The sequence below is a fragment of the Pygocentrus nattereri genome, chromosome 24 (genome assembly GCF_015220715.1).
Source record: "Pygocentrus nattereri isolate fPygNat1 chromosome 24, fPygNat1.pri, whole genome shotgun sequence".
Lineage (NCBI taxonomy): Eukaryota > Metazoa > Chordata > Actinopteri > Characiformes > Serrasalmidae > Pygocentrus > Pygocentrus nattereri.
In genome coordinates, this window is record NC_051234.1 from 26,982,895 (window position 1) to 27,007,613 (window position 24,719).

Here is a 24,719-nt window from a genome sequence, read left to right on the forward strand (position 1 = left end):
ATCTGACAAAAGTACAAAAATACTTCCAAGTATTACTTCCTCAAGTGTAATTTTAGGAGCTAGGGTTTGGGAATATAGAATACCCTATAAATGATGATTTTGCATATATTTAAGTTATTACTTAATGTATTAATTAATTTATTAATCTGTTATTGCCTTTGATTTAAACATAACATAATCCTTACTGCAGCTTAAACCAATTCGTTAGACACTTTGAACATTTATGTTCGCGTTTTGGTAGATATTTTCAGCCTATAATGTAACACAAACGTAATTATTCTGGAAATGCTACAAAACTTGTACTTGTGAATCGGTTCGACTGGTTTATTGAAAAGAACCGTTTCAAAGGAACCGATTCGTTCATGACTTCTGTAGAGCGCTACTGTGCAGCCTGGAAGATGCTCCAAGCCACCTGTACCTGTATTTCAGCACGTTTTAAAACGTTGCTTAATGCCCTTTACTGTCTTACCTAAACGAGATCAGAGAAATAGGCTTATGTTTGATTTTTTTTCATGGCTCACTGTATAAAGATTAATATGAATCAAATGAATCAAATAGTAGCATTTAAAGCATGATCATTTCAACTAAATTATATTAAAGACAGTCTTTTTACGAGAAAACGAGTTTACTCTTTCTGCAGAATACATGCCTCCAGAGAGAAAACACACTCAAAAGTAATATAAACCCATTATAAATTAGGGATGGATTTATTATATTTATACGGAATGCAAATTAATAACACACATCAAACACTGCAGCATAAGCAAAACTTCTTCAGAATAGTTTGAAATACTATGCAATGTGTACAAATGGTCTGAACATGGTACTATGCATAACTAAGGAATACTCATGCTATCAAAGTGATCAAAATCGACTTACTCCACAACAGAGATGATAAAATTCAAAGACTCTGCATCACCGATGCTAGAGAATCTCATGGATAAATACATGAAAACAGTGTAAAAGCACAGAACAGATGCATCCACTTGGTGACCGTTTTTGTTCTTTGTGCTGGGACTTGGCCATGAAAGCTTTTCACCTGTATACATTCACAACAACAGCTGCTTCTTTTCATACTGGGTTTGATGAACTCTCAGAGCAAATCATCTTCTTCTCCTCATCACTGTCCACGTCTGGTATGGGCTCATATTCACGTCGGTATAACATCCGAGTCACGAGCGTGATGATGAACATCTCCAAGATCAGAAGCTGCTGACTCATCACTATAAAAAAGGGAGAGGGGAAATTCTGAGAGACTGCTGGGCCACTTCAAGTTGGTCTGTGTTGTATATCGTTTACATATACACCACTGACTGGCACCTGCACATAAAGTCTACACTGACTGCCCACTCTCTTAGAAACCTGTCCCTTGTACATCCACATTCCTAGTGTGCAGTTAGAGACTTTAACCCATCTGTTGCATCGCACAGTTTGAGCTAGTCATCATCTAGGCCTTCAGTATAAGAACACCACAGCATTTTTCAGCCCAGTCACTCTCTCTGCCACATCTGTAGTGTATGACCATTTAATGAATATGGTCAGGTAATTGTGAGGCGCTTCCCTGTACTTAGACAGGGAAAGAAAACACACTGACTCAAAAATACACTTTTTCTAAAAGCCAAACTGGCAGTTGCTGAATTTTGTTGGTAGGAGTTCACACAGAACACACACACACAAAATGTGCTTCCCCAGTTTGTCATTACCATCCACCGCCTTAACTGTAGACTTCAGCTGTAAATCAAAAGGTTTAACAAAAATACTGCAACAGCCATTTTTTACATAGTCCCTCCATTTTCACAGGCTCAAAAGTAATGTGACAAACTAACATAAGTGCAAATACAAGTATTATTTTTAATTATTAGATACAAATCCTGACTGCCTGAAGTCTGGAACCCATGGACATCACCAAATGCTGAGTTCCCTCCCTTGAGACCTGCCAGGCCATTACCGTAGCCGCCTTCAGCTGCTGATGTTTGTGGGTTTTTTAGCCTTCAGTTTTGTCATCAGTAAGTGAAAAGCACGCTCAATTGGGTTGAGGTCAAGTGAACGGCTCAAACATTTAAAGAACATTTCTTTGCCTTAAGAAGCTCTTGGTTTGTTTTCGCTGTATATTTTAGGTCATTATCCATCTACACTGTGAAGTACTGTCTGAATTGACTGAATCTGAGCAGAAAGTGTAGCTCTATACATTTCAGAATTTATCCAGCTACTTCTATCAGCAGTAAAACTTCACAGCCATACATACCCATGCCATAACACTACCTCCGCCATGTTTCACAGATTATGTGGTATGCCTTAGATCACAAGCCCTTCCTTTCCTTCTCCATACTCTTCTTTTCCCCAACATTGTAGTACAAGGTAATCTTGGTTCCATATGTCCAAAGAATGTTGTTCTAGACCTCAGCAGGCTTTTTTAGATGTTGTCTAATCTAGCCTGTTTTTGAGAATTATCATTTGTTTGCATCTTGAGGTAAATCCTCTGTATTTACACTCATGAAGGCTTCTCTTGATTTTGAACTTGATAAGCCAACCTCCTCTAGAACGTCCTTGAATTGACTAGACATTGTGAAGGGGTTTTCTTTAACATGGAAAGAATTCTGCAATCATGCACTTTAGTTGTCTTTTGTGGTCTTCCAGGCCTTTTGGTGTTGCTAAGCTCACAGGTGCATTCTTTTAAAAAATACATTTTTATTTACTTTTTTAAAGAGTGTACCTGGATTTGGCCACAGGTTTCTCCTATATGTCACTAACAGTAATTTTGTAATTTGGTTAATGCAATTTTTTTGCCAAACCTCAGAATTACAGCTGAAAGTCTATACTTCAATCACATCTTGATTGCTTCATTTCCAATCCACTGTGGCAAAATTACAAAAATTGTGTTTCTGTCCAAACACTTACGGACCTGAATGTACGTCTCCCCGGTCACACAATGCTACCAAGCTGGGAGGGTGAAGGTTAACACGAGCTTCCTCTGAGCCACATGACGCACTTGTACATCTTTTCAAACATTACCGAACCGCTCAACATACTTAGGTTAACATACAGGATTAACACACAGGATAACGCTGTCAATTCTGTTACATCAACTACAACCCCAATTCCAATGAAGTTGGGACGTTGTGTAAAACATAAATAAAAACACGATACGATGATTTGCAAATCCTTTTCAAACTATATTCAACTGAATACACTACAAAGACAAGATCTTTCATCTTCAACCAGATAAACTTTATTGTATTTTGCAAATATTCACTTCTTTTGAATTTGATGTCTGCAACACGTTCCAAAGAAGTTGGGACAGGGGCAACTGTCCCAGTTGTTTTTGTAGTGTATTCAGTTGAATATGGGTTGTAAAGGATTTGCAAATCATCGTATTCTGTTTTTATGTTTTACACAACGTCCCAACTTCATTGGAATTGGGGTTGTAAAAGAAGACCACATAGGTTAGCATTGTGCTGAACGAAAGGGGGACCACAATACCCACCCAGAAAAAGTGAGACCAGTTCTCTAGGACTCTCATCCACAGACGACTGCAGCATCATCAGGGATGGATCTCCTGACAAAAAGGGCAAATACAATTCCACCTGCCAGATATTTTTCCCCCATCAAACTAACCTTCCAAGCTGGGAGGGTGACGGCTAGCACATGCTTCCTCTGAGATGTCCAACACATCTTTTCAACCTACAAACTTCTGCTTGAAGGAGAAGAGTAATGGACAATTCTGCTATGTTAGCTAACAGACACCCATGTTGCCTAGCAAGTGATGACTGAAGGGCCATCCTATCCAACCAGAGGCCAGTTACACTCTCTTGGATTCCTGGCCATGGATAGTTGTGGCATCATCTGCGCATCATCTGGGACCAAACCTGCGATCTCCTGACAAACTTCCATGCAGTCTTTAGCCAAGAGGTTTTGTAAATTAAGCTATAAATTAAGCTCTAAATCTATATGATTCATTCTTTCAGAGTTGGTTCTAGTTTTCCTACAGAATGTATCGTAATGCACATCAATATAGTAGTAAATAACTCACAAACATGTATTCCAACACATTTTCAAAATGTCTTCATAATTCAATCATTGGGATGTAAACACTGAGAGTGGTTTGAGAAGAAATACTGTAAACTACAGTAATGGTGACAGGAGCTATGAATGCATTCAAATACCTCCTAGGCCTAAATCTTATTTCAAATACACTGTAAAACAATTATGCCCCAATTATCTGGCAAAGTGTTCCTAACCATTTCATGTAATAACTGTATGTGGAAGTAGCTTTTAGAGGCATTGTTTGCTTGAGACGTCTGGTTCCTATCACCACCACTCTGAACAATTTGGAAGTTTCTCTAAAACAGAGCATTTCACATCAAACCACTCTGAAAGGCTTTATTACATTTTAATGATTTATGTCATTTTTTTTTTTCTGACAATTTGGTGGAATTCCCCTTTAACCTCTTATTGACCAGGGGATATTTAGTTTTTTCCATCTGAATTTACGTGACCAAATCATAAGGCAAATTATACAGTAACTGCATGAAATAAATGTCAATTTTTATTTATTTATTTATTATGAAAGTTCCCCTCAAATTAACATATGTTGCTATATGCTTACAATTTACTGCTGAAAGCCAAAAATCTTTGTTATTTTATAAAAATTACTTTTACAGAGCAGATCACTGAAGAGACGCCGTCTGTTTATAGTTTATCGCCCAGATTTGTGGAAAAATGGGTCGACTTTCAGTAGAAAAAAACTGTGAGTTCAGCTATTTTATTATAAGGGTTTAAAATGACACCAACTATTTGACTGAAAAGAAGACGTTACAGCCTCATACGACGCCCAGCTTCTGAATGGAGCTTATGAAATATGAAAGTTATGAAGAATATGACGAAGTGCGTTTTGAAACCACTGGTGGTCTCATGGAGTTGAGAAGGAAAATGAAAGTGAGTGATACTCTATCTGTGTTGCTTCAATGTTTGAAAATTGGATAAAAATGCTAAGAACTGTAAGAACATTTTTCATGTTTCATCCTAAAGCCTGTGTTGATAGACTAAAAGAGAATATAAGAGAATTTTGCACCTCAGCTGCTCAGTGGCTGCTACTATGTGAGAGTTTCAAGTCAACAGTATTCAGAGTTTTCTATGCGCAGAGAAAGCACTGAAATTATTGCACATGGTTATCAACAGCACGGCACAGATGTAACATTGAGATTAAGCTGAAAAATGCAGTTCCGTTCCTTTAATGTTCAGTTTGCATGAGAGGGGAACCCCTGTCAGCCTGATAGGTACCCTGTAACAGTATAAAGTGGGTGAGACTCAAGTGTTTCTAGTGTTGTGAAGCAACGTAATGGTCACTCACAGAAACCTCGGGCCCTGGAGGAGTACGGTGGGGAACAGGCGATGGTTCCATTCATGGCCAGCGTATTAATGATGGCAGTCTGCAGCTGACTGAGAATCAGCACCAACTGGTGGGGTGGGCATCATGGGTAAAGTGCAAACAAAAACATTTTATGGACTTTCATTAAATTGGTTCAAAAGACATAAAGCTTTATGATACATACTTGATACTTACTTGAACCATAGCAAACTTAGGAACAATCTTCACTCTGCGCAACGTTTCGCGTGTATGTAAGAACATAATGCCAACAGGCCAGAGAGCGATCGTGGTGAAGACCCCCATTCCACAATTTATCCAGATGGCAGCATCATTGATTTCAGCCTAGAGCAGAGCGACAGGCTTGTCACAGGTCATGCTTACAAGCAGAGAATTTCACCAATCATACAGAAGAAATTCTGACTGCAGACTCTGTGCCAGCTGATTATCAGTACCTTAAACTCTGACATCTGTTGGTAATATATGTAACTTGTAATTTAAACAAACCCTACGTAGCATTTTGTGTGAACTGTTACAATAACAAAGAGATTCATTTTTAGAGCTGTCTTTTGGTTTTAATGTCTCTCGAAGTGGAAATCTCACCATTTTTCAAAAGTCTGCATCATCCATTTGTTAAGATGTAAACATGTTTACTCAGACTGGTTTGGTGTGAAGTGCTTTGTTCTAGAGAAACCTCCCGAGCCAGATCTGTTCACAGTGGTACTGATAGGAACCAGATGTCTGAGGTTTTCCTGCTTCCCTCACAGAAACGTTTTTAAGCCATGGCTGTGAATACACTGACTGATGTCTGAGACGTTGTTTTATGATAGGCTTACCACAAAATTTTGGACTAAAACGCGTTTTTTACAAATCATTTCATATTGGAGAGGTACATGCAGGACAATGTAACACAAAATAGCCTCAAAGAAAACTGTTACACATTGTCACTGTAACACACAAAACCCAATTTTTAGCCATTTTTACAAGTTTTAACCACAAGTTATTCTTTGCACTGAGGTAGAATTTCAGGATGAATGGACTAGAAATAGTCCAAAATGACTTGGAACCAAATATTGTTACATTAATTTGTATTACAAGTTATAAATGTTATTTTTTTCCTATTGTAAAGTTCCAATTTTAGAAATATGAGGTTTTATAGACACACAAATATGTGTGTGTGTTTTTACACTTTAAACCTACTTTACTTTTAATGTAAGTCAATGGAACCAGACTTTTTCCCAAGTAGCTTTAGGTCATTTCTTTCAGTCCATTCATCATGAATTTTACGCACAACGTAAAGGGTAACAGGTATTTTCGAATTCTGTCAAAAACTAAAAAAACAAAATCCAAATGGAGATATCACTGGCGGTTTTGATTAGTAAATAAAATGGCTATATTTCTGTTGTAGTCATGGCGACCCCTGGTTCCTTTGACCACTGTAATGAAATCTTAGTGGGTAAATTTCTCTAAAATGACATTTCACATCAGACCACTCTGAATGACTTGTTTACATCTTAAACATTGAATTATGCAGCAATTTTGAAAAAAAAAAACCCTCAGAATTTAATGTCAGCTTGACATTAAATACGACAGTAAATATTAAATATGACAGTTGGACTGTACAGCATTCTGAATGGAAATTATCCATTGAAAGGAAAACATAGTCCAGCACTAAGCTTAAACTCTGTCCAGGAACCTGAGCTTTAATCATTGTGTACTTATCAAACAGTATTTTGTCCTTTAAAGCTTGAAGAAAAAAAAAAACATTGCTTCCTCACTGGACTAACTGTCATGATACAGAGGTTCTGATTGTGAAAGTGATCAGATTCTTCAATTCAATTCAACTTCAAATGCTGATCATACTTCCTGTGAGTGCATACTAACTCTTGCTTTGGATTATTCTCTCATTTTTTAAGTCTCATTATTTGGCTGCATGTAAACAAACTTGACTTCTGTCCATGCCATCACGTGCACATTAAAAGGGTGAGGGAAAGAAATTCTGCTTGCTTATTCTATCCATATACACAGACATTGATAGGAGGTCCTAAAAATGGTCTTTACATACACTAGTGGCATCATAGTTTTCATTGGTCCACAGGACGATGGACAGGATCGTCAAGACCACCTTCAAAACAGCAAACTGGAAGGAGCCAAGTTTCAGTAAGAACAGACACCGCCTAAGAAAAAGCACAGCATACGCAAAAATGCAATTACTACATGTGTAGAGGCACCTGCTATTGGTTTAATATGCTCTTGCAACAGACGCGAAGTATATCAAAGTTATAATTATTGGCCATTAGTCAGCGAGCAAAGGGAAAGGTGCACTGCAATATGTCTGTAGGAACAAAAAGCATTTACAAATGACATGATTTGTTGTTTTTCTAAGTGAAATCAAGCACACATCCTCTAAAGGGAACACACCTCTGCACATTTTAATACACAATGACTGTTTATTTGCTGTGTTTAACACACTGGAGAAAAATAAAACCTTGCATACAACTTAAGAGCACAGCTATAAATGCTTTGCCTGTAGAACCTCTGCAAAATAAAATGTATAGTCTCTATTTTTTGTGGATATTTTGTGTATATTTAATTTATTTCATTTTGTCTTTCTTAATTTTATTTTTACTTATTTACTTTCTGTAGTAAATACACATAAATGTCCTGACATGTTGCACACATGACCAATAAACTTGAAAGAACTGCAGCACCATCTGCTGGACAACACTCAGCAGGACACTTCAAGGAATTGCATGATGTTCATAGCGGGGTCACATTTTAAAGGACAGCAACCAAATTCAATTCAATTTATTTCACTTATAGTCTATAGCTCTATTAACAACAGTGGCCCAAAGCAGTTGTCCAGAAATGCAAGAAGTGTTGGGCAACATATCGGTTCATGGGGTATACTCATTTAAATCAGACCCCCAGCTTTTGCCTTCCAAAGCATGTCCCCAGGAGTGAGCTGTTTAGGCAGAAGAGGACCACTTGGTAGAAGTTCTCCTTTCACCTTAGGCTGTCTTCAGTCCAAAGATAAACCCACACCTGAGCCATTTACATCACCTCATGGCCCTGCGCTCTTTAGAGACTGGACTATTTGTCATTTGATGCACAGACCTGTCAATCACTTTATGGAGACACAAATAAACTGTTATACACGACAGAACAGAAAATGATGTGATGAAGCAACAACTTGACAGGCTGCACTGTAATATCTGAAGTGAAAGCTGCTCAATGAAATAAGGCATAAAGCAGGTGCAGTTATTACTGTTATGCATAATTACATTAGTTTTGTTTTTATTATATGAAAAAAGCACGTTCTGAGAGGTAGTGATGGTTTATGTTTGGTTACTGCACTGCACACTAGATTTGTGTCAAGGCGCTTGCTGAGTCTCCGGCATTCCACTATCTGCTGCATGAGAAGTCAAACAGGAAGCAGCGGGATGACTGGGTCCAACGGAAACAGCGGGATGACTGGGTCCAGTTTATATACGGTCCATGGCCGAAATTCATCCTTTAGTGTAAGTTTTGTCAAAAGGTACACTGGTATGCCTCAAAAGTGACTACTGTTAGCCATTTAGCTGAATCACTAAGCCAGGGATGTTCCAAAAAGTCTCGGCTATCAAGACTACTGCATCTAAATTAGTCCACTTTTATATTCGAGGCAGTGGACATAAAGGAATGGCCAGTCTTTTAGAGTCAGCCTTAGCATAACAAGGACAATATACCAACTGCCACACTTTCTCTCATGTTGCCAGAGTCCAGGGGCTGTCAGCTACACTGCTAGAAATAGGTTCTGTGCAGATACATGTTACAAGGTACAAATAATGTAAATGTACTTCAAAGGTACAACAGTGGTTTTAAGGTCTAATTGTGCACCTTTAATAAGTTTTTCCAGGTGAAAATTCAGATTCCTTTATTGATCCCAGGGGGAAATTGCAGTTGTTACAGTTGCAGTCATTTATGTAAAAATAAACACTTTACTAATAATTTAAGACACACACATTTTAAAGATTGGCTGATATTTGCGATTCTATCAAATATTTTCAGTAATTTCAGTGCTGCCCCACATCGTGGTCATGGCTATAACGGACTATTCTATGTTTTTACTGTACATGATGACACCACTGCGCAAAGACAGACTGGTGTGAATGAGATACATAACCCATACTTCGGCCAATTCTTCTGAGTAATTTCTTTGTGTTTCTTTGCGTGTAATCTAACTGTTATTTATTAACAACTATTAACAAATATTCAAAAGAAAATAAGACATTTAAACATGGGGTGAATAAAAAAAAATATATATATATTTTTAACTTTTGATTTCACACTCACGGGCACACACACACATAAAGGAAGAAAGCCTTCTATTTTGCTCAACACTGGAGACTAGAAGCACAATAGAAAGAGCTTTTAGATGGTTAAAGCACAACCCCAATTAGTTCAAACAAAGTAAACACTGCTGAGCACAATGACCACCTCTCAAAAAATTAGGTCAGAAAAATCTCTGCCTGAATCTTTTGAAGGTACAATGAACCCACGTTGCCATCCTGGTTGACCTCTCCAATAAGACTTAAAAGAGGCCCTAGAGTTGAATGGCCAGGAGAACATCCACCAAGTCCAAAAGCAGATATGGGCAATATTTGAACCAACGGTCAGTAACGTGACAAGAAGTTATTTAAAGGAACGCTCCAGTGTATTTTGACCGTGTCTCTGGCATATGTGCATATCTGACTATCATTGATCATAGTCAATAACGTTGACACGCTTAGAAAAGGACACAGAACCTGTCGGCTCAAAACACAATTACAATTGCAACCAGTGGGCAGCTGCTGAAGCCACTGTCAGTGGTACTCAACCACATGCTATAGATGTGGCAGACAGAGCAGACAGAATAACTTAAAGTACTACCTTTAACAAACACGTCCATATTACATAAGCAATCACCGGGAATCCTGCCTCACTAGGCAGAACGCCAGTAGTTCAGTGGAGCAATTCAGGATGCATAGCCAGGTTCAATTCTGAGAATTCATCCATGTGTACAGTCATGTGCAAAAGTCTGAACATGCCCGGTCAAATGGTATTTCATTGATTTTCTAAGAGGGGACAAGTAAACAGATCCTCAACAGGGAACAGCTACAACAGAGAACAAACTCAAAGGGGAATTACAGTTTTTAAAATAATAGCCAAACTTTTTAAACTTTTTCAATTTTAAGATAGCCCTGCGATGGACTGGCGACCTGTCCAGGGTATATCCTGCCTTCCGCCCAACTACAGCTAGGATAGGCTCCAGCACACCCCGCGACCCTGAGGGAGAAGCGGCTTAGAAAATGTGTGTATGTGTATATTTTTTAGGCCAAACTTTCTCAATTTTAAGCGACGGGGATCGCGAGACATTTGACTTTTCAGGACTCTGGTTCCTGTCTTCACCACTGTGAACTATACTTTTCACTATAAATTTCTAGCATTTCACATCCAATCACTTTGAATGACTTCGTTTACATCTCAACCACTTAAATATCCACATGTTGAAAAATTAGTGGAATTCACCTTTACATATGGCCTTTATCTGCAATTTCTATCCATTTTTACTGGAAAAAAAATAGTGTTCCATAAATGTCCCAAAAATTCATCATAAAACATATAACTTTTGCACAGGGTACATTTTGTTATCCCACCCCCCCCCCCCCAGTATGTTAAACCCAACAAATAAACAATACTTATACATTAACATACGCAGAAGTGTGTTCTCTGTAGATGATGTTAACTCATTTTCACTTAGAACATCAACGGAATGCCACTTGACCAGGGGACACTTGTCCAGACTTCTGTGTATCTATGCAGAACACTGCAGTCACTATGAGGCATCGTTCTTGTCCCCTGCCCTGCCGTGAGTATGTTAGTTACCTGGTGACCGGCACTACGGGCAGACAGGGACAGCAGCAGCAGCAGGGTCCAGTGCTGATCTTGAAGGTTTTCTTCGCTGACCGCTTCAGAAAGGCTTCGTCTCCGCCACACTCTTCAATCATCAGGATGAGGAATTTGAACACTACAATCGCAAAGTACCTGAAAATTGAGTCAACACAATGTTCTTTACAGAGCTCCTGATTCCAAGACATGCACTTTCAGTGCTTTTTTCCCCCAACCAAGTCACGTTTTTATTTCATTTTGAATTGACGTTGAGCTGTAACCCGAACTGACCATTTTTTGCTACAAACACTTCAACAGTAAAATACAGGCACTTATAATAAGCCTTGAAATATGACACTTATACTTGAAATATTCAAAATGTAAAGATTCCTATAGGAGCTCAGTCTTTTAAAACTGCGTCTCTGAACTAAATACCTGGAATCCTTTCTTTGTTGCAAGTTCATTAATACGTGGGCTCTGAGCTGCTATGCTGACGTTAAGTGTTTATTTTGGTAGAGCAGCTGAAATGCAGCTAGTGTGTTTGGTGATATTACTGGTGTGGAATTGCATACAGTGTACAGTGTTGAACTGAGGTGTAACTGCTGTCCCATAAATCATTGTTGATGGTAGGAGAGTCAGAGCACACACTACGCTGCAGTGCATGCTGGGGACTGTAGTGTAGCGCATTGTGAAACGGGCTCATAGTAACAGAAAACTAAAATACTTTTGTGGGCCGGATTGGATTGCCTTGTGAGCTTTGTGGTTGACACATAGGGTCTAGTAGAAGTTCAATGAAAATAGAAAGGTGGGCAGAAAGGTGGGATGATACAATTAAACATGGCAAGATTGAGGACCGTGTAAAAGACATAAAAGATTGGACGTCAAGAAATTTTCTGCTACTTAACTAAAACAGAGGTCCTGCTTCTTGGTTCAAAATTAGCTAGAAACTGTCTAACTTAATACTTAACAATCTCTCAGTTGCATCAAGCTTATCTGTTAAAAATCTTGGTGTTGTGATAGACGCTGGTCTGTCCTTCAATGCACATATAACTAATATCACTAGAACAGCCTTCCTGCATCTCCGCAATATCGCAAAATTAAGAAATTCGTTATCTCTACAGGATGCAGAAAAGCTAGTTCATGCATTTATTACTTCAAGGCTAGATTATTGTAATGCCCTGCTGTCTGCAGCAAAAGCCTTAACAAGCTTCAGCTGGTCCAGAACGCTGCAGCCAGAGAAAGTTTGACCATACTAGCCCAGTTTTATCAGCCCTGCACTGGTTACCAGTTAAATTTCACATTGATTATAAAATTCTATTACTGACCTATAAAGCTCTAAACGGACTCGCCCCTCAGCACCTGAGTGAGCTTCTCTCCCACTATGAACCATCGCGCCTACTTAGATCACAAGGCGCTGGTTTACTACTGGTACCTAGAATTAATAAAGTTACATCAGGGGGGAGAGCTTCTCATACAAAGCCCCCCAGCTCTGGAATAATCTTCCTGTTAATGTTCGGGAATCAGACACAGCCTCAGTCTTTAAGTCTAGGCTAAAAACTAACTTGTACAGTCAAGCATTTGGTGATTAGTCTTCCCTGTCAGGTCTAGACCTGCTGGAGTCTCTGCTGCTCTGTTTTACTGTAATCTGTGGTCAGCCACTCTTTACAGAACTGACTCTGTGTGGTTTCTCTTTCCTTTCTCTGCCGAGCTGATCAGCTGCCCATCCTGTGCATCTGATGCTGTTGCCTCTTCTGCCTTGATTGGTGCCGCTGCTCACCAGCCTTCTGGACCGGTCTGACCACCACTGAGCTTCTTGCTTTACAGCGCTGTGCAGTCCTCACCCTCAGATCTTTCTTTTCCCACTTTACTATAATACTTCATACTAATAATGTTTGCTATCCGGTGTCGACCACAGGAGGATGGGTTCCCCTTCTGAGTCTTGGTTCCTCTCAAGGTTTCTTCCTCTTTTAGAGAGTTTTTCCTTGCCACCGTCGCCGCTGGCTTGCTCATGGGGGCTCGGACCCGGATTTTCTTTTCTTTTCTTTTCTCTTCTCTCTGTAATACTGATTGTTCTGTAAAGCTGCTTTGTGACAACACCTGTTGTAAAAAGCGCCATATAAATAAACTTTGCTTTTCAGGTATAGGACACAGCTTTGGCTATCAGTTACATTAGTAATCCATTAATTCAGTGATTATTTTGACATTTGATCAAGCAAACAATAAAAATAAACATAAGTAAGCAATAATAAGCCATGCATACACTCATTAATACACACACACACACACACACACACACACACACACGTGCATCTTCTAAGCCGCTTCTCCTTCTGGGTTGCTGGAGCCTCATTAATATAAAGACTCATTATTCATAATAAGCCATGCATAGACTTAATAATATAAAGATGTATTATTAATAATAAGCCATGCTTAGACTTTCCAAAGCTACTAAACAAAGCATCTTCACTGCTGAAAGATAAAAACAGGCAGTTTCCCATAAAGCATGTTTGTGTTTAGATGACTTTCACTTTTAGAGAGAGTGTTTTAAATGGTGCTCGTTCCACCAGTTAAGAAACATCTCTGTGATACAGCGCTTTCGGAAAACCCAGTCATCAGCAACAGTCAGAAAACAGGCATTTCCAGTCTAAATACCATTAAGGAAAAGTTACTCATAATTCAGGAAACATTTCTGAGAAGATAAGACATTAAACAGTCCACTTGCATAAAGAAGGAAAGGTAAAAGGAAACTACATGAAAAACAAGAGGAGTTCAGAAAAGGAGATTCCTAGCAACCATCTGCAAAACCTGGTAGCCCGCCAATACTGTTCCCATCAAATAAACAGCCCTGCAAGATTTCATCTCAAGGAAGTAGATAAATCAAACAAAGAAGCTTCTGGTGGTCTCAGAACAATGGACTGACCAGACCTCATTAGCGCTGAAAGTGCATGGCATTACTTGGAAATGCAACCAACTTCCAAGACTGAACTTTAAAGATGTATAACTGAAGATGAATAACTGCTGTTTTCACTGGAAGGCAAAATAAATGAAGGGTGGTCTCTGACTTTTACTCATTTTAGTGTAAGAACCGCTACGTGACAAAGAATGTTTATACTATGAATGGGTAGGAATAATTATGCTTTACCGTCACGCAACTCATCAATGCTGAATCATCAAGACAGTACAATTGCTCTTTTCAAAAGATTAGTCATGACAGCTCTGGCTATCTTCTTTCACTGAATAAGAAAGTTAAAGAAGCCATAGTGTGGATGAAGCATGCACATCTATTTTAATAAATCATGTTTTTTTTTCTTCTTTTTCTTCCAAAGTCTTTTTTTATCCATACTTATAAAGGACCTTCACATTTAACTCACGTAGCTGAGGTCATATCTGTGAACATGGTGGCCTTAGGTATCCACATACCCAAACAGGACATTGCACCAATAACCTGGAAAAAAAACAAACAGAATCTTTCTCAATCATCAGTCAGCCTATTAGTCGCTCTGTGAGGTCTGTCTTATCCCAGCAATGCTTCATTTCAGATCAAAGGAACCTCACCGGTGCCGCTCCATTAACCCAGATGATGGCGCTCTTCTTGTTGGAGGCTACTTTCTTGTAGATGTAGACACACTCCTCAAGGTAAATCAGCATGGAAACCGTGGCCATGAAGGTCAGGACAGAGTATAGGACGATCCCGAATATGTCCAGCTCTGAAACAGAGAAACAAATCATTTAATCTCCTTTAAATAAGGAAGAACAATTTTGACTGAAATGTGGAAAAACAGAATAGGGAAAAAAAAACTATGATATACAACCTTAGTTCTGATTTTGTGCAAGTACCAAATTAGTCTCATGAACCAAAATAAAAAGGTCTCACTTTATTTGGATAGTCCACTATAGTCCCCTTACAGATCATTCGTTCTAAACAGTGGGGTTAGCATTAGGATTTGCACCAGGGTGAGGGTTGAGTTTAAGTTTTGAGTTGAGATGAAGGTCAGGGTTAGAATTAGAGCCAGGCTTAGAGAAAATTATGGTCAATTTCGTAGATATTTAGTTGAATGTAACTTGAAAGTAAATTAAGTATCTTCAAAGCATCTAAAGTGGACTATCCAAATGAAGTGTTACTAATTAAAATGCTAATTCCTCACTAAACCTTGGTGGTCAAGGTGGCCGAGACAAGGACATTACACAAACTGCTCTCCGTTATGGAGGATGTTGGCCACCCACTGCAGACCATCATCATGGACAGGAGGAGCATGTTTATTGGCAGGTTGCTGTCACAGAGCTGCTCAACCGACAGATTCAGGAGGTCCCCTTTGTCCCGAGAGCCACCAGGCTCTTCAACTAATCAATAAAGTGTGTATCCATCCATCCATCCATCCATGCATCCATCCATCCATGCATCCATCCATCCATCCATCCATCCATCCATCCATCCATCCATCCATCCATCCATCCATCCAAACAGTTGGAAGTTCTGTACATCTAAATACTGAAAGTGTAAGATACTGAAACAGCAAAAGTTAAACATCTGTCTACTGAGAGTAGTCATGTTTTTATCATTATACTCATATTCCACATATAGTTTCCACAATGAACACATCGTTGAGAGCTGCAATGATAGAACACACCAACATCATTCATACATGCAGCACCAGACAGACATCATTAAATATCTGGCAAAAACCGTTAGAAGCCCAATGAGCGCTTTCCTGTGCTGGACGTGAACACTACTCTCCTTTGGATGGGACAAGTGACTTAACCATTAGGCTTAAATATCTATTTAATTGTTTTGTGGCTTTTATCCAAAAAGCAATCGAGATAATGCTGACGTCTCAGCTTTTCAGTGTACTAAAAATGTGCCTGCAGTTCTGATGTTTGTAGCTGTTGGTATTTCAGTTCTGGAAAGCAATCCATTACAGCAGGCAGTGCAGTAGAGAGCAAAACGAGCAAAAGTATTGTGGTATGCTATTACACAGATGGATAAATAGAAGAAGTAATGATATTGTTACGACCCTACGGGTAAGCCTAGGGGAAAAGGGGCCAGTGACATAGGGTTTCAATGTGATGTTTGCAGGACGAACCAGTGTGGTACGCGTCCTCTAATGATGACTGACAGAAAAGCCCACCTTTTCCAGGCCAGTCACGTAACAATATATAATAAAATATACTAAAACAACCATAAAATATAATGTGCAGCACAAAAATAAGCAAGTAAAATGGCATGAATATTATGCAGTTGGAAGTGCAGTGGTATGTCGAGTGACTACACAAAAACATATGTAAATAGTTGCATATGCATAAGTATATAAACAAGTTGCAGTGCAATATGCAATATTTATGTACGTATAAACAAAGTGACACTTTTTTAATACTATGCTAATTGATTATAGGACAGTTTAGTCAGCTTTCAGTTCACGCATCCAAAAAAAAACATCTATACTTGTATCATAACCAATCAGAGGTAGACAATTTTAATAATGTCTTATATCATCACTGTGCTATTCAATGTCTGTACAAAGTGAAACAAAATCCCTTAATACTGGCAAACCACAGAGCTGGGAAATTCAGAGGAATTTTCTTAGGAAATCACTCCCACAGTCTCCAATTAAAACCATTTGTAGCAGCAACAGAGCCAGCCCATAAATGCTTGTGTTACTCAAAGGTATATACAAAACAAGACCACTGCTTACACTCTCACCAGCCACTGTGCGCAGGGTCTTCAGTGCTGACAGTTCACTACAGTCTTTCACTACACTGCTTATGGGTAGACAAAATCGCCCTGACCACTGGAGGCCAACCAATAAATCTTGTGGCCGAAATAAAGAATTTGCAGGCAGAATTATAGAAACATTCTATATACTCTTATTTAAACCCCCCTATTCATATCAAGTGAAAATAATTTAACACCTCCTCCACAGGGTGAAAAACATAAAATACAAAATGTGCCACGACAGGCCATATTTGTGGTCTATTATGTCACATTATAATAGTAATAGTGGAATAGTTGACAAGAAAAAAATTTGAATAAATATACCCCATAAGGCCTTATGTAATACAATTCGTAGCAAACTTTGGCCAATAGAACTTCATCTATAAGACTAAGCAGACCAGCTTGGCAGGGGCTCCACCACAGTTACCACACTGCAACATAACACACTGCGACAAAATTTTGAATTGGGGGAATTTTTCCCCCAGTAAAAATATTGAACTGGGGAAAATGTTCCTCTAATATGTTAAATTCAGCAAATAAACAGTAATTTTGCATTAAAATTTGAACTGTGGCCTCTGTAGAGAACATGTTAACTTATTTTCACTTAGAAAATCAACTAAACACGACATTTTACCCAAGGCGTGCAAACTTTGGCATAAGAGTATGAATTCTATTCACAATTAACTAGCATGCAGTACCAAAAACAGGCCAGTGTAGCTTTGTATTTATTTAAATTAGCAAGAACATTGCTGTTAGGAACGTGCTGGCCCGCCCAGCCAAGGTGTTCCGCCAAAAGATCATCTGATCAAGGTTATTTTACATATACAGTTGAGCTATTGCAGTGATAGCCTTTAGGTGTGGCTATGTGCTGGATTTCATACTCCTGTCAGCAATGGGTACAGCTGGAACACCTGAGGACTTATTTTACCTTATTCTTTTTAAAGAGCCCATATCATGTCATTTATCTCACTTTTTTGCAATCAAGAAGTTTAAAGCAATATTTGAACAATGTTTTTAAAGCACTTTAATAACAAAATATAGAGTAAAGTAGTTCAAAGTACTACCAGTATCTTTCTATTGAGTTTGCACGGCTATGTGCTTGACTTTATACACCTGTTCTGTCATTTATCTCACTTTCTTCCGATATAGGAGTTTGAAGCAATGTTGAAGCTTCAAAGCACTGCATTCACTACCCAGCACATACACTCCATACATGAAAACAATGCTGAAATAACAGGCTGTAATGAATTCAGTGTTACTGTGATGTCATGAGAACCAACACATTTACACACATCCACTTACCCAGTCTACAACAGTTTAAGCGGTTCATTCATATTGAAGTTATATGGGGTGTTGTTTCAGTCCAGACAGCGTTTTGAATGAGGTACAATACAGGACAGCGAATCAGAGCACAGCTCATTTATATATATATATATATATATATATATATATATATATATATATGAGTCTTAAAGGCACATTAACAAAAAGGCCTGTTTAATTCTAAGTGATACAACAACAAGCACAAAAAACAAGAAAAAGAAAACAAGAAAAAATAGAATAAATGCCTCCATAAGGCCTTATTTCATAGATTTCATAACAAACTTTGGCCAACAGATCAACATCTATAAGACCAGGCGGACCAGCTTGACAGAGGCACCACCATGGTTATCCCACCGCAAAGTTCAAGATAACGCACTGACAAAATTTGACTTATCTGATAACCGCCATGTCTGTCAGGTTTGTCAAAAGGAAAACGCGGTAAATTCCCCAAAGCAGGTGGCCATTTGGCAACATCTACCCATGTGTGTAGATATCAACGAGAAGATAACGGTGCTATGTTCACAATAGAAATCAGGGAAGCACAGATCAAACAAGTTCAAAGCCCAGTCATACATGCCAGGACAAATCCACAATCCACAATCCACCCTCTGTGTGCCCTTCCTCAGGAAATGTGAAGGCACCTCAGTCAAGTGTTCATAAAGGGAAAGTTTGTTCTACCATTTAGATTTTTTAGTGCTGTCAGGGTTAACCTACTAAACTAATCTAGTTTTTAAAAATCATTAAAGGGACCATATCATAAAAAATATCATTATCCTGGCTTTTTTAAATAAAGCTTGATATATAATATGTAAACAAGGTTCTATTTCGAAACAAACCTCCCACTCCTCAATCCACACTGTCTACACTCAGAAAACCTGCTGCGAGAACAGCCTGCTTTGAAGTCAGTGTTTTGCGATGATCAGAAACCCACACATTTGCAAACATCCCCCTATTTGACCTATTAAAGTTTAGCTCTGCCCGTTCATAATGAGGCACACTATAGAGCAGCACACACCCAGAGGCACACTATAGAGCAGCACACACCCAGAGGCACACTATAGAGCATCACACACCCAGAGGCACACTATAGAGCAGCCAACCAGACCAGAAATTTAAGACATTTACATACATCAGTCTTAAAAATGCACAGTAACAGAAAGCCTGTTTTATTCTATGGGATGTAAAGAGGTTGGGAAAATGGGGAAAGTTTTTGTTTTTAAAACCAAACAAATGTTTGACAGTTAGTATATACACACACATATATATGTGTGTGTGTGTGTGTGTGTGTGTGTATACATATATGATGTGAAAAGTGTGAAAATGTCCAGATATACTGTGATATTACACTTTTGTGGCCCCTCTAAAATTTAATCCCACCCCCTCACCCAGTGACAGAACAAATAGTTACTTTTAGATTAAACATGTATTTCATTTTTTAAAAACAATTTTAAGTATGAATGGCTTTTAAAAGACACATTTCAGGCCAAAGTCCATCCATCCATCCATCCATCATCTTCCGCTTCTCTGTGGTTCAGGTCGCGGGGGCAGCATCCTAAGCAATGAGGCCCAGACCTCCCTTTCCCCAGCCACTTCCACTAGCTCCCTGGGGGGGATTCCGAGGCGCTCCCAGGCCAGCTGGGTGATATAGTCACGCCAGCGTGTCCTGGGTCTTCCCCGGGGTCTCCTCCCGGGTGGACTTGCCTGTGACACCTCCCAAGGGAGGCGTCCAGGAGGCATCCTAACAAGATGCCCGAACCACCTCAACTGGCTCCTCTCGACGTAGAGAAGCAGCGGCTCTACTCCGAGTCCCTCGCGGATGACCGAACTTATCACCCTATCTCTAAGGGAGAGTCCAGACACCCTGCGGAGGAAACTAATTTCGGCCACTTGTATTCGCGATCTCATTCTTTCAGCCATGCGAACCAAACTCCTGCTTTGTTTGTACAGGGCCTGAATGGCTCGTAGCAAAGAGCCATGTACCCCGTACTCCCGAAGCACCTCCCACAGAATACCCCGGGGAACACAGTCGAATGCCTTCTCCAAATCCACAAAGCACATGTGGACATGTTGGGCAAACTCCCATGAACCCTGCAGAATCCTGGAGAGAGTAAAGAGTTGGTCAAGTGTTACACGACCAGGGCGGAACCCGCACTGCTCCTCCTGAATCCGAGGTTCGACTATAAGCCGGACTCTCTTCTCCAGTACCCCTGCATAGACCTTACCAGGGAGGCTGAGGAGTGTGATTCCCCTGTAGTTGGAACACACCCTCCGGTCCCCCTTTTTAAAAAGAGGCACCACCACCCCAGTCTGCCAATCCAGTGGCACCGCCCCCGAAGTCCACGCAATGTTGAAAAAGCGTGTCAGCCAAGACAACATCCAGAGCCTCGAGGAACTCGGGACGGATCTCATCCACCCCTGCCGCCAACGAGCTTTTTAACTACCTTAGCGACTTCTGCCTCAGTAGTTGACAAGCCTATTCCCATGTCCCCAGACTCTGCCTCCTCACTGGAGAACGTGTTGGTGGGATTGAGAAGGTCAACGACTGAAGCCGCAGATCGCTTGGCCTGTCGATACCTGCCAGCTGCCTCTGGTGTCCTACAGGCCAACCATGCCCGGTAGGACTCCTTCTTCAGTTTGACGGCATCTCTCACCTGGGGTGTCCACCACCGGGTTCGAGGAATCCCGCCCTGACAGGCACCAACTACCTTGCGACCACAGCTACAGTCAGCCGCTTCAACAATGGAGGAGCGGAACATGGCCCATTCTGAGTCAATGTCCCTCACCTCCCCCGATATCTGGTCAAAGTTCTGACAGAGGTGTGAGTTGAAGATCAATCTGACAGGTTCTTCTGCCAGACGTTCCCAGCAAACCCTCACTATACGTTTGGGTTTGCCTGGTCTGACCGGCATCTTCCCCCACCACCTGATCCAACTCACCACCAGGTGGTGATCAGTTGACAGCTCAGCTCCTCTCTTTACCCAAGTGTCCAAAACACATGGCCGCAAATCCGATGACACGACTACAAAGTCAATCATTGAACTGCAGCCTAGGGTGTCCTGGTGCCATGTGCACTTATGGACATCCTTGTGTTTGAACATGGTGTTCGTGATGGACAAACTGTGGTTTGCACAGCAGTCCAAAAACTGAACACCACTCGGGTTCAGATCAGAGAGGCCATTCCTCCCAATCACACCCCTCCAGGTCTTACTGTCGTTGCCCACGTAAGCGTTGAAGTCCCCCAGTAGGACAATCGAGTCTCCAGGAGGAGCACTTTCAAGCACCCCTCCCAAGGACTCTAGGAAGGCTGGGTACTCTGAACTGCTGTTCGGTGCATAAGCACAGACAACAGTCAGGACCCGTTCCCCAACCCGAAGGCGTAGGGAAGCTACCCTCTTGTCCACCGGGGAAAACCCCAACATACAGGCACCGAGTCGAGGGGCTATGAGAAAGCCCACACCTGCCCGCCGCCTCTCACCATGGGCAACTCCAGAAAAGAATAAAGTCCAGCCCCTCTCAAGGAGATTGGACCCAGAGCCCAAGCTGTGTGTTGAGGTGAGCCCGACTATATCTAGCCGGTATCTCTCAACCTCGCGCACCAACTCAGGCTCCTTCCCCGCCAGTGAGGTAACGTTCCAAGTTCCAAAAGCCAGTTTCAGCAACCGAGGATCAGAACGCCAAGGCCCACACCTTCGAACACTGCCCGATCCACAATGCACCGAACCCCTACTACTGCCCCTCCCATCGGTGGTGGGTCGATGGGAGGGGGGACTCATGTAGCTCCTTCGAGCTGGGCCCAGCAGGGCACCCTGAGTGAATGCCCGGCCACCAGACGCTCGCTGGCGAGCCCCTCCCCCAGGCCTGGCTCCAGGGAGGGCCCCGGTAACCCTGATCCGGGCAGGATACACAAGTCCTGCTTTCTTGTTTTCATAGGGGTGATTATGGATCACACTTTGTCTGGCCTGTCACCTAGGACCAGTTTGCCATGGGAGACCCTACCAGGAGCTTTTGCTCCAGACAACATAGCTCCTAGGATCATTCAAGCACACAAACCTCTCCACCACGATAAGGTGGTGAGCCAAAGTCTTATTTCAAAAAAAAAAAAAAAAAACATTTTTGAAATAAGACTTCACGTCAAAGTCTTATTTCAAAAATGTTTTTTTTTTTTTGTTTTTCAATGATAAAATTCTTTGAGGGGGCATTAAATATTTCAGTCTGGTTCTTATCACCACCACTGTGGACAATTCTGACTCAGTTTTTCTGGAACTGAGCATTTCACATGAAACCACTCTGAATGACTTTGTTTACATATTAATGACTGAAGTATATGTATAGCAGTTCAATATATTGTAAAGTAGTTCAAACTACTACCAGTGGCTTTCTATGGAGATTGCACGGCTATGGGCTTGATTATATACACCTGTTAGCAATGGGTCTGGCTGAAACCCATGATTACAGTGATTAGGAGGGGTGTATATACGTCATCACTGACGAAAGCATGCATTGCAGAATCTGCAGAATTTTTCTCCCGCAATTGGGCTCTGGGGTAATGCATGTAGACAGCCTTCTTCACTCCAACATAAGACTTGTACCACAGTATCACACATTTCATAGCAGCCCTGGTGCTTTTTCACTTGTGGTCCCAACTGAGTATTAATCTTTTATGTTTTATCAACAAATCAAGAGATTTTCAAAAAGGCCGAACAATAAATTATAAAAATGGTCTCGGCCTTTGAAAGACTTCAGAACTCTTTATAAGACAAAGACAAACTAGAAAGTCTTCAACAAGAAGGCTTGATAAAAACACTGAACACAGAAACACACACAAGGATCAGAGCTCTCAGACCCATAATCAGAAACAAACGTACCGTCTGTCCCGTTTATGAGGGTGTAATAAAAGAAGGCTTTGACTGAGTTCCAGTGCTGTGACTGTAGCGTGAGAAGGAGGATGTCTCTTTACAAAGCTTTGTGTTAAAGCGGAATTCTACTGATTTTTTTAATTGTTGCATAATTCAGTGGTAGAGATGTGAAAGTCACTCAGAGCGGTTTGATGTGAAATGGCTCGACTCTGATTCTTTACAGTGGTGGTGATGGGAACCAGGGGTCACAATGTCTACAACACAAATACAGCCAATTTATTTACTATCCAAAACCACCAGTGAACCTACATGTGACTTCTGAGTTTTTATATGCAATGTTTATAAATGGTAAAAAAAAAAAAAAAAAAAGCAGTAAATGTGGAAAAGTATGGTTATTTTGCCCCAGAACACCCTGCATGTACCCCTCCACCATGAATACCCTGAATGGTTTTTAAACCATTATACATTTCAGCCTAAAATCTTATCACCAATGGTTGTAAATCATCAAGCAGTTGTTTTTTTCCCATCAATAATAAGCTTATCTGAGGGGGCTTTTACAGACATCAAGCTCTTCAGACGTCTGGTTCCCATCACCACCACTGTGAACGATTCCCACTCGATCCTCTAGAACTGAGCACTTCACCTCCAGCCGCTCTTTGTGATCAAACTACCCAGAATTTTGGAAAAATGGTGGAGTTCCCCTTTAGGATGATTATTATGGACTACACACCGAATATGATACGGGGTTTAAATTGGCTTCCAGCTTCTTGTTCGAATTTTCCCGTCCCGTTAAATGCACCAGGCACCAGAATGTAACTGCTGCCCCGTTTAAGGTGGACCGGGGAAACTCGAACCGTTTCAAAGGGAAAATCAGCTTCTACGTGGTCTGATCAGACGGAACTCACGCAAAATGATGTCGATGGCGAAAGGGGGGTCCTGTCTGCAGCGCGGGTCGAAGGTTCTGTTGGTCTCGTCCATCTTCAGTCGTCCTTAAACTTCAGCCAAAGTCAGAAACCCACCGACCAAACCACCTTCAGCCAGCACGACGTCCCTGAAAATAGACGCATGAAGTCGCACCAGCTCTGTTTTGCCCCCTCAGAACCGAGCTATGAGCTCACTCCAATGGCGACGCCCCCCGTTTGCTCTGAAGTGTCAAACCCTGCTGAACTGAGGAGACCACACAAACCACACAGCAATCACTTGCTTGCAAGCAGATAAACTCCATCACCTCCCACTGGCCGCTGGGGGGCTCTGTGCTCCCCTCGCATTGCCCCCGCTCCTAACCTGGGGCCTCTTCAGCCTCATCACATGGCCTCCATCAGCCTCCAGAGAAACCCGGCTCAGCAAATCAGACAAAGCAGTCATGCGGGTGAACTGAGGACGTTTGTTCACTCCCACTTTCTTCCTATTGATCCTTCTGTTTTCTACTGAGCCCCGCTGGTGACATCCTATATAAATAAAAATTATCTCGTGGGAACGAGATAATTAAGTCGTGGCCATGACTTAATATGGCATGGGGGCGAGATCATGCCTTATTAAGCTGTGGTCAAGGCTT

The 24,719-nt window shown here is 40.9% G+C and overlaps 1 protein-coding gene across 2 annotated transcripts; it reads right to left on the reverse strand.

The window, feature by feature from the left end:
- Positions 1-675: 675 nt before the first annotated feature.
- slc51a (solute carrier family 51 subunit alpha) lies at positions 676-24,411 on the reverse strand. 2 transcript variants are annotated; one of them, XM_037533880.1, is made up of 9 exons: positions 24,393-24,411; positions 24,070-24,215; positions 14,831-14,982; positions 14,647-14,720; positions 11,273-11,431; positions 7,431-7,542; positions 5,564-5,710; positions 5,351-5,456; positions 676-1,223 (listed from the first exon to the last, which is right to left on the reverse strand). In XM_037533880.1, exons 2-9 carry the CDS (start codon positions 24,140-24,142, stop codon positions 1,072-1,074), a joined length of 975 nt encoding a protein of 324 aa, XP_037389777.1. In that variant the 5' UTR covers positions 24,143-24,215; positions 24,393-24,411; the 3' UTR covers positions 676-1,071. The 2 variants fall into 2 exon arrangements, with proteins under 2 accessions (XP_037389777.1, XP_017571844.1); XM_017716355.2 differs by lacking the exon at positions 24,393-24,411 and having other exon boundaries at positions 24,070-24,363.
- Positions 24,412-24,719: the final 308 nt, after the last annotated feature.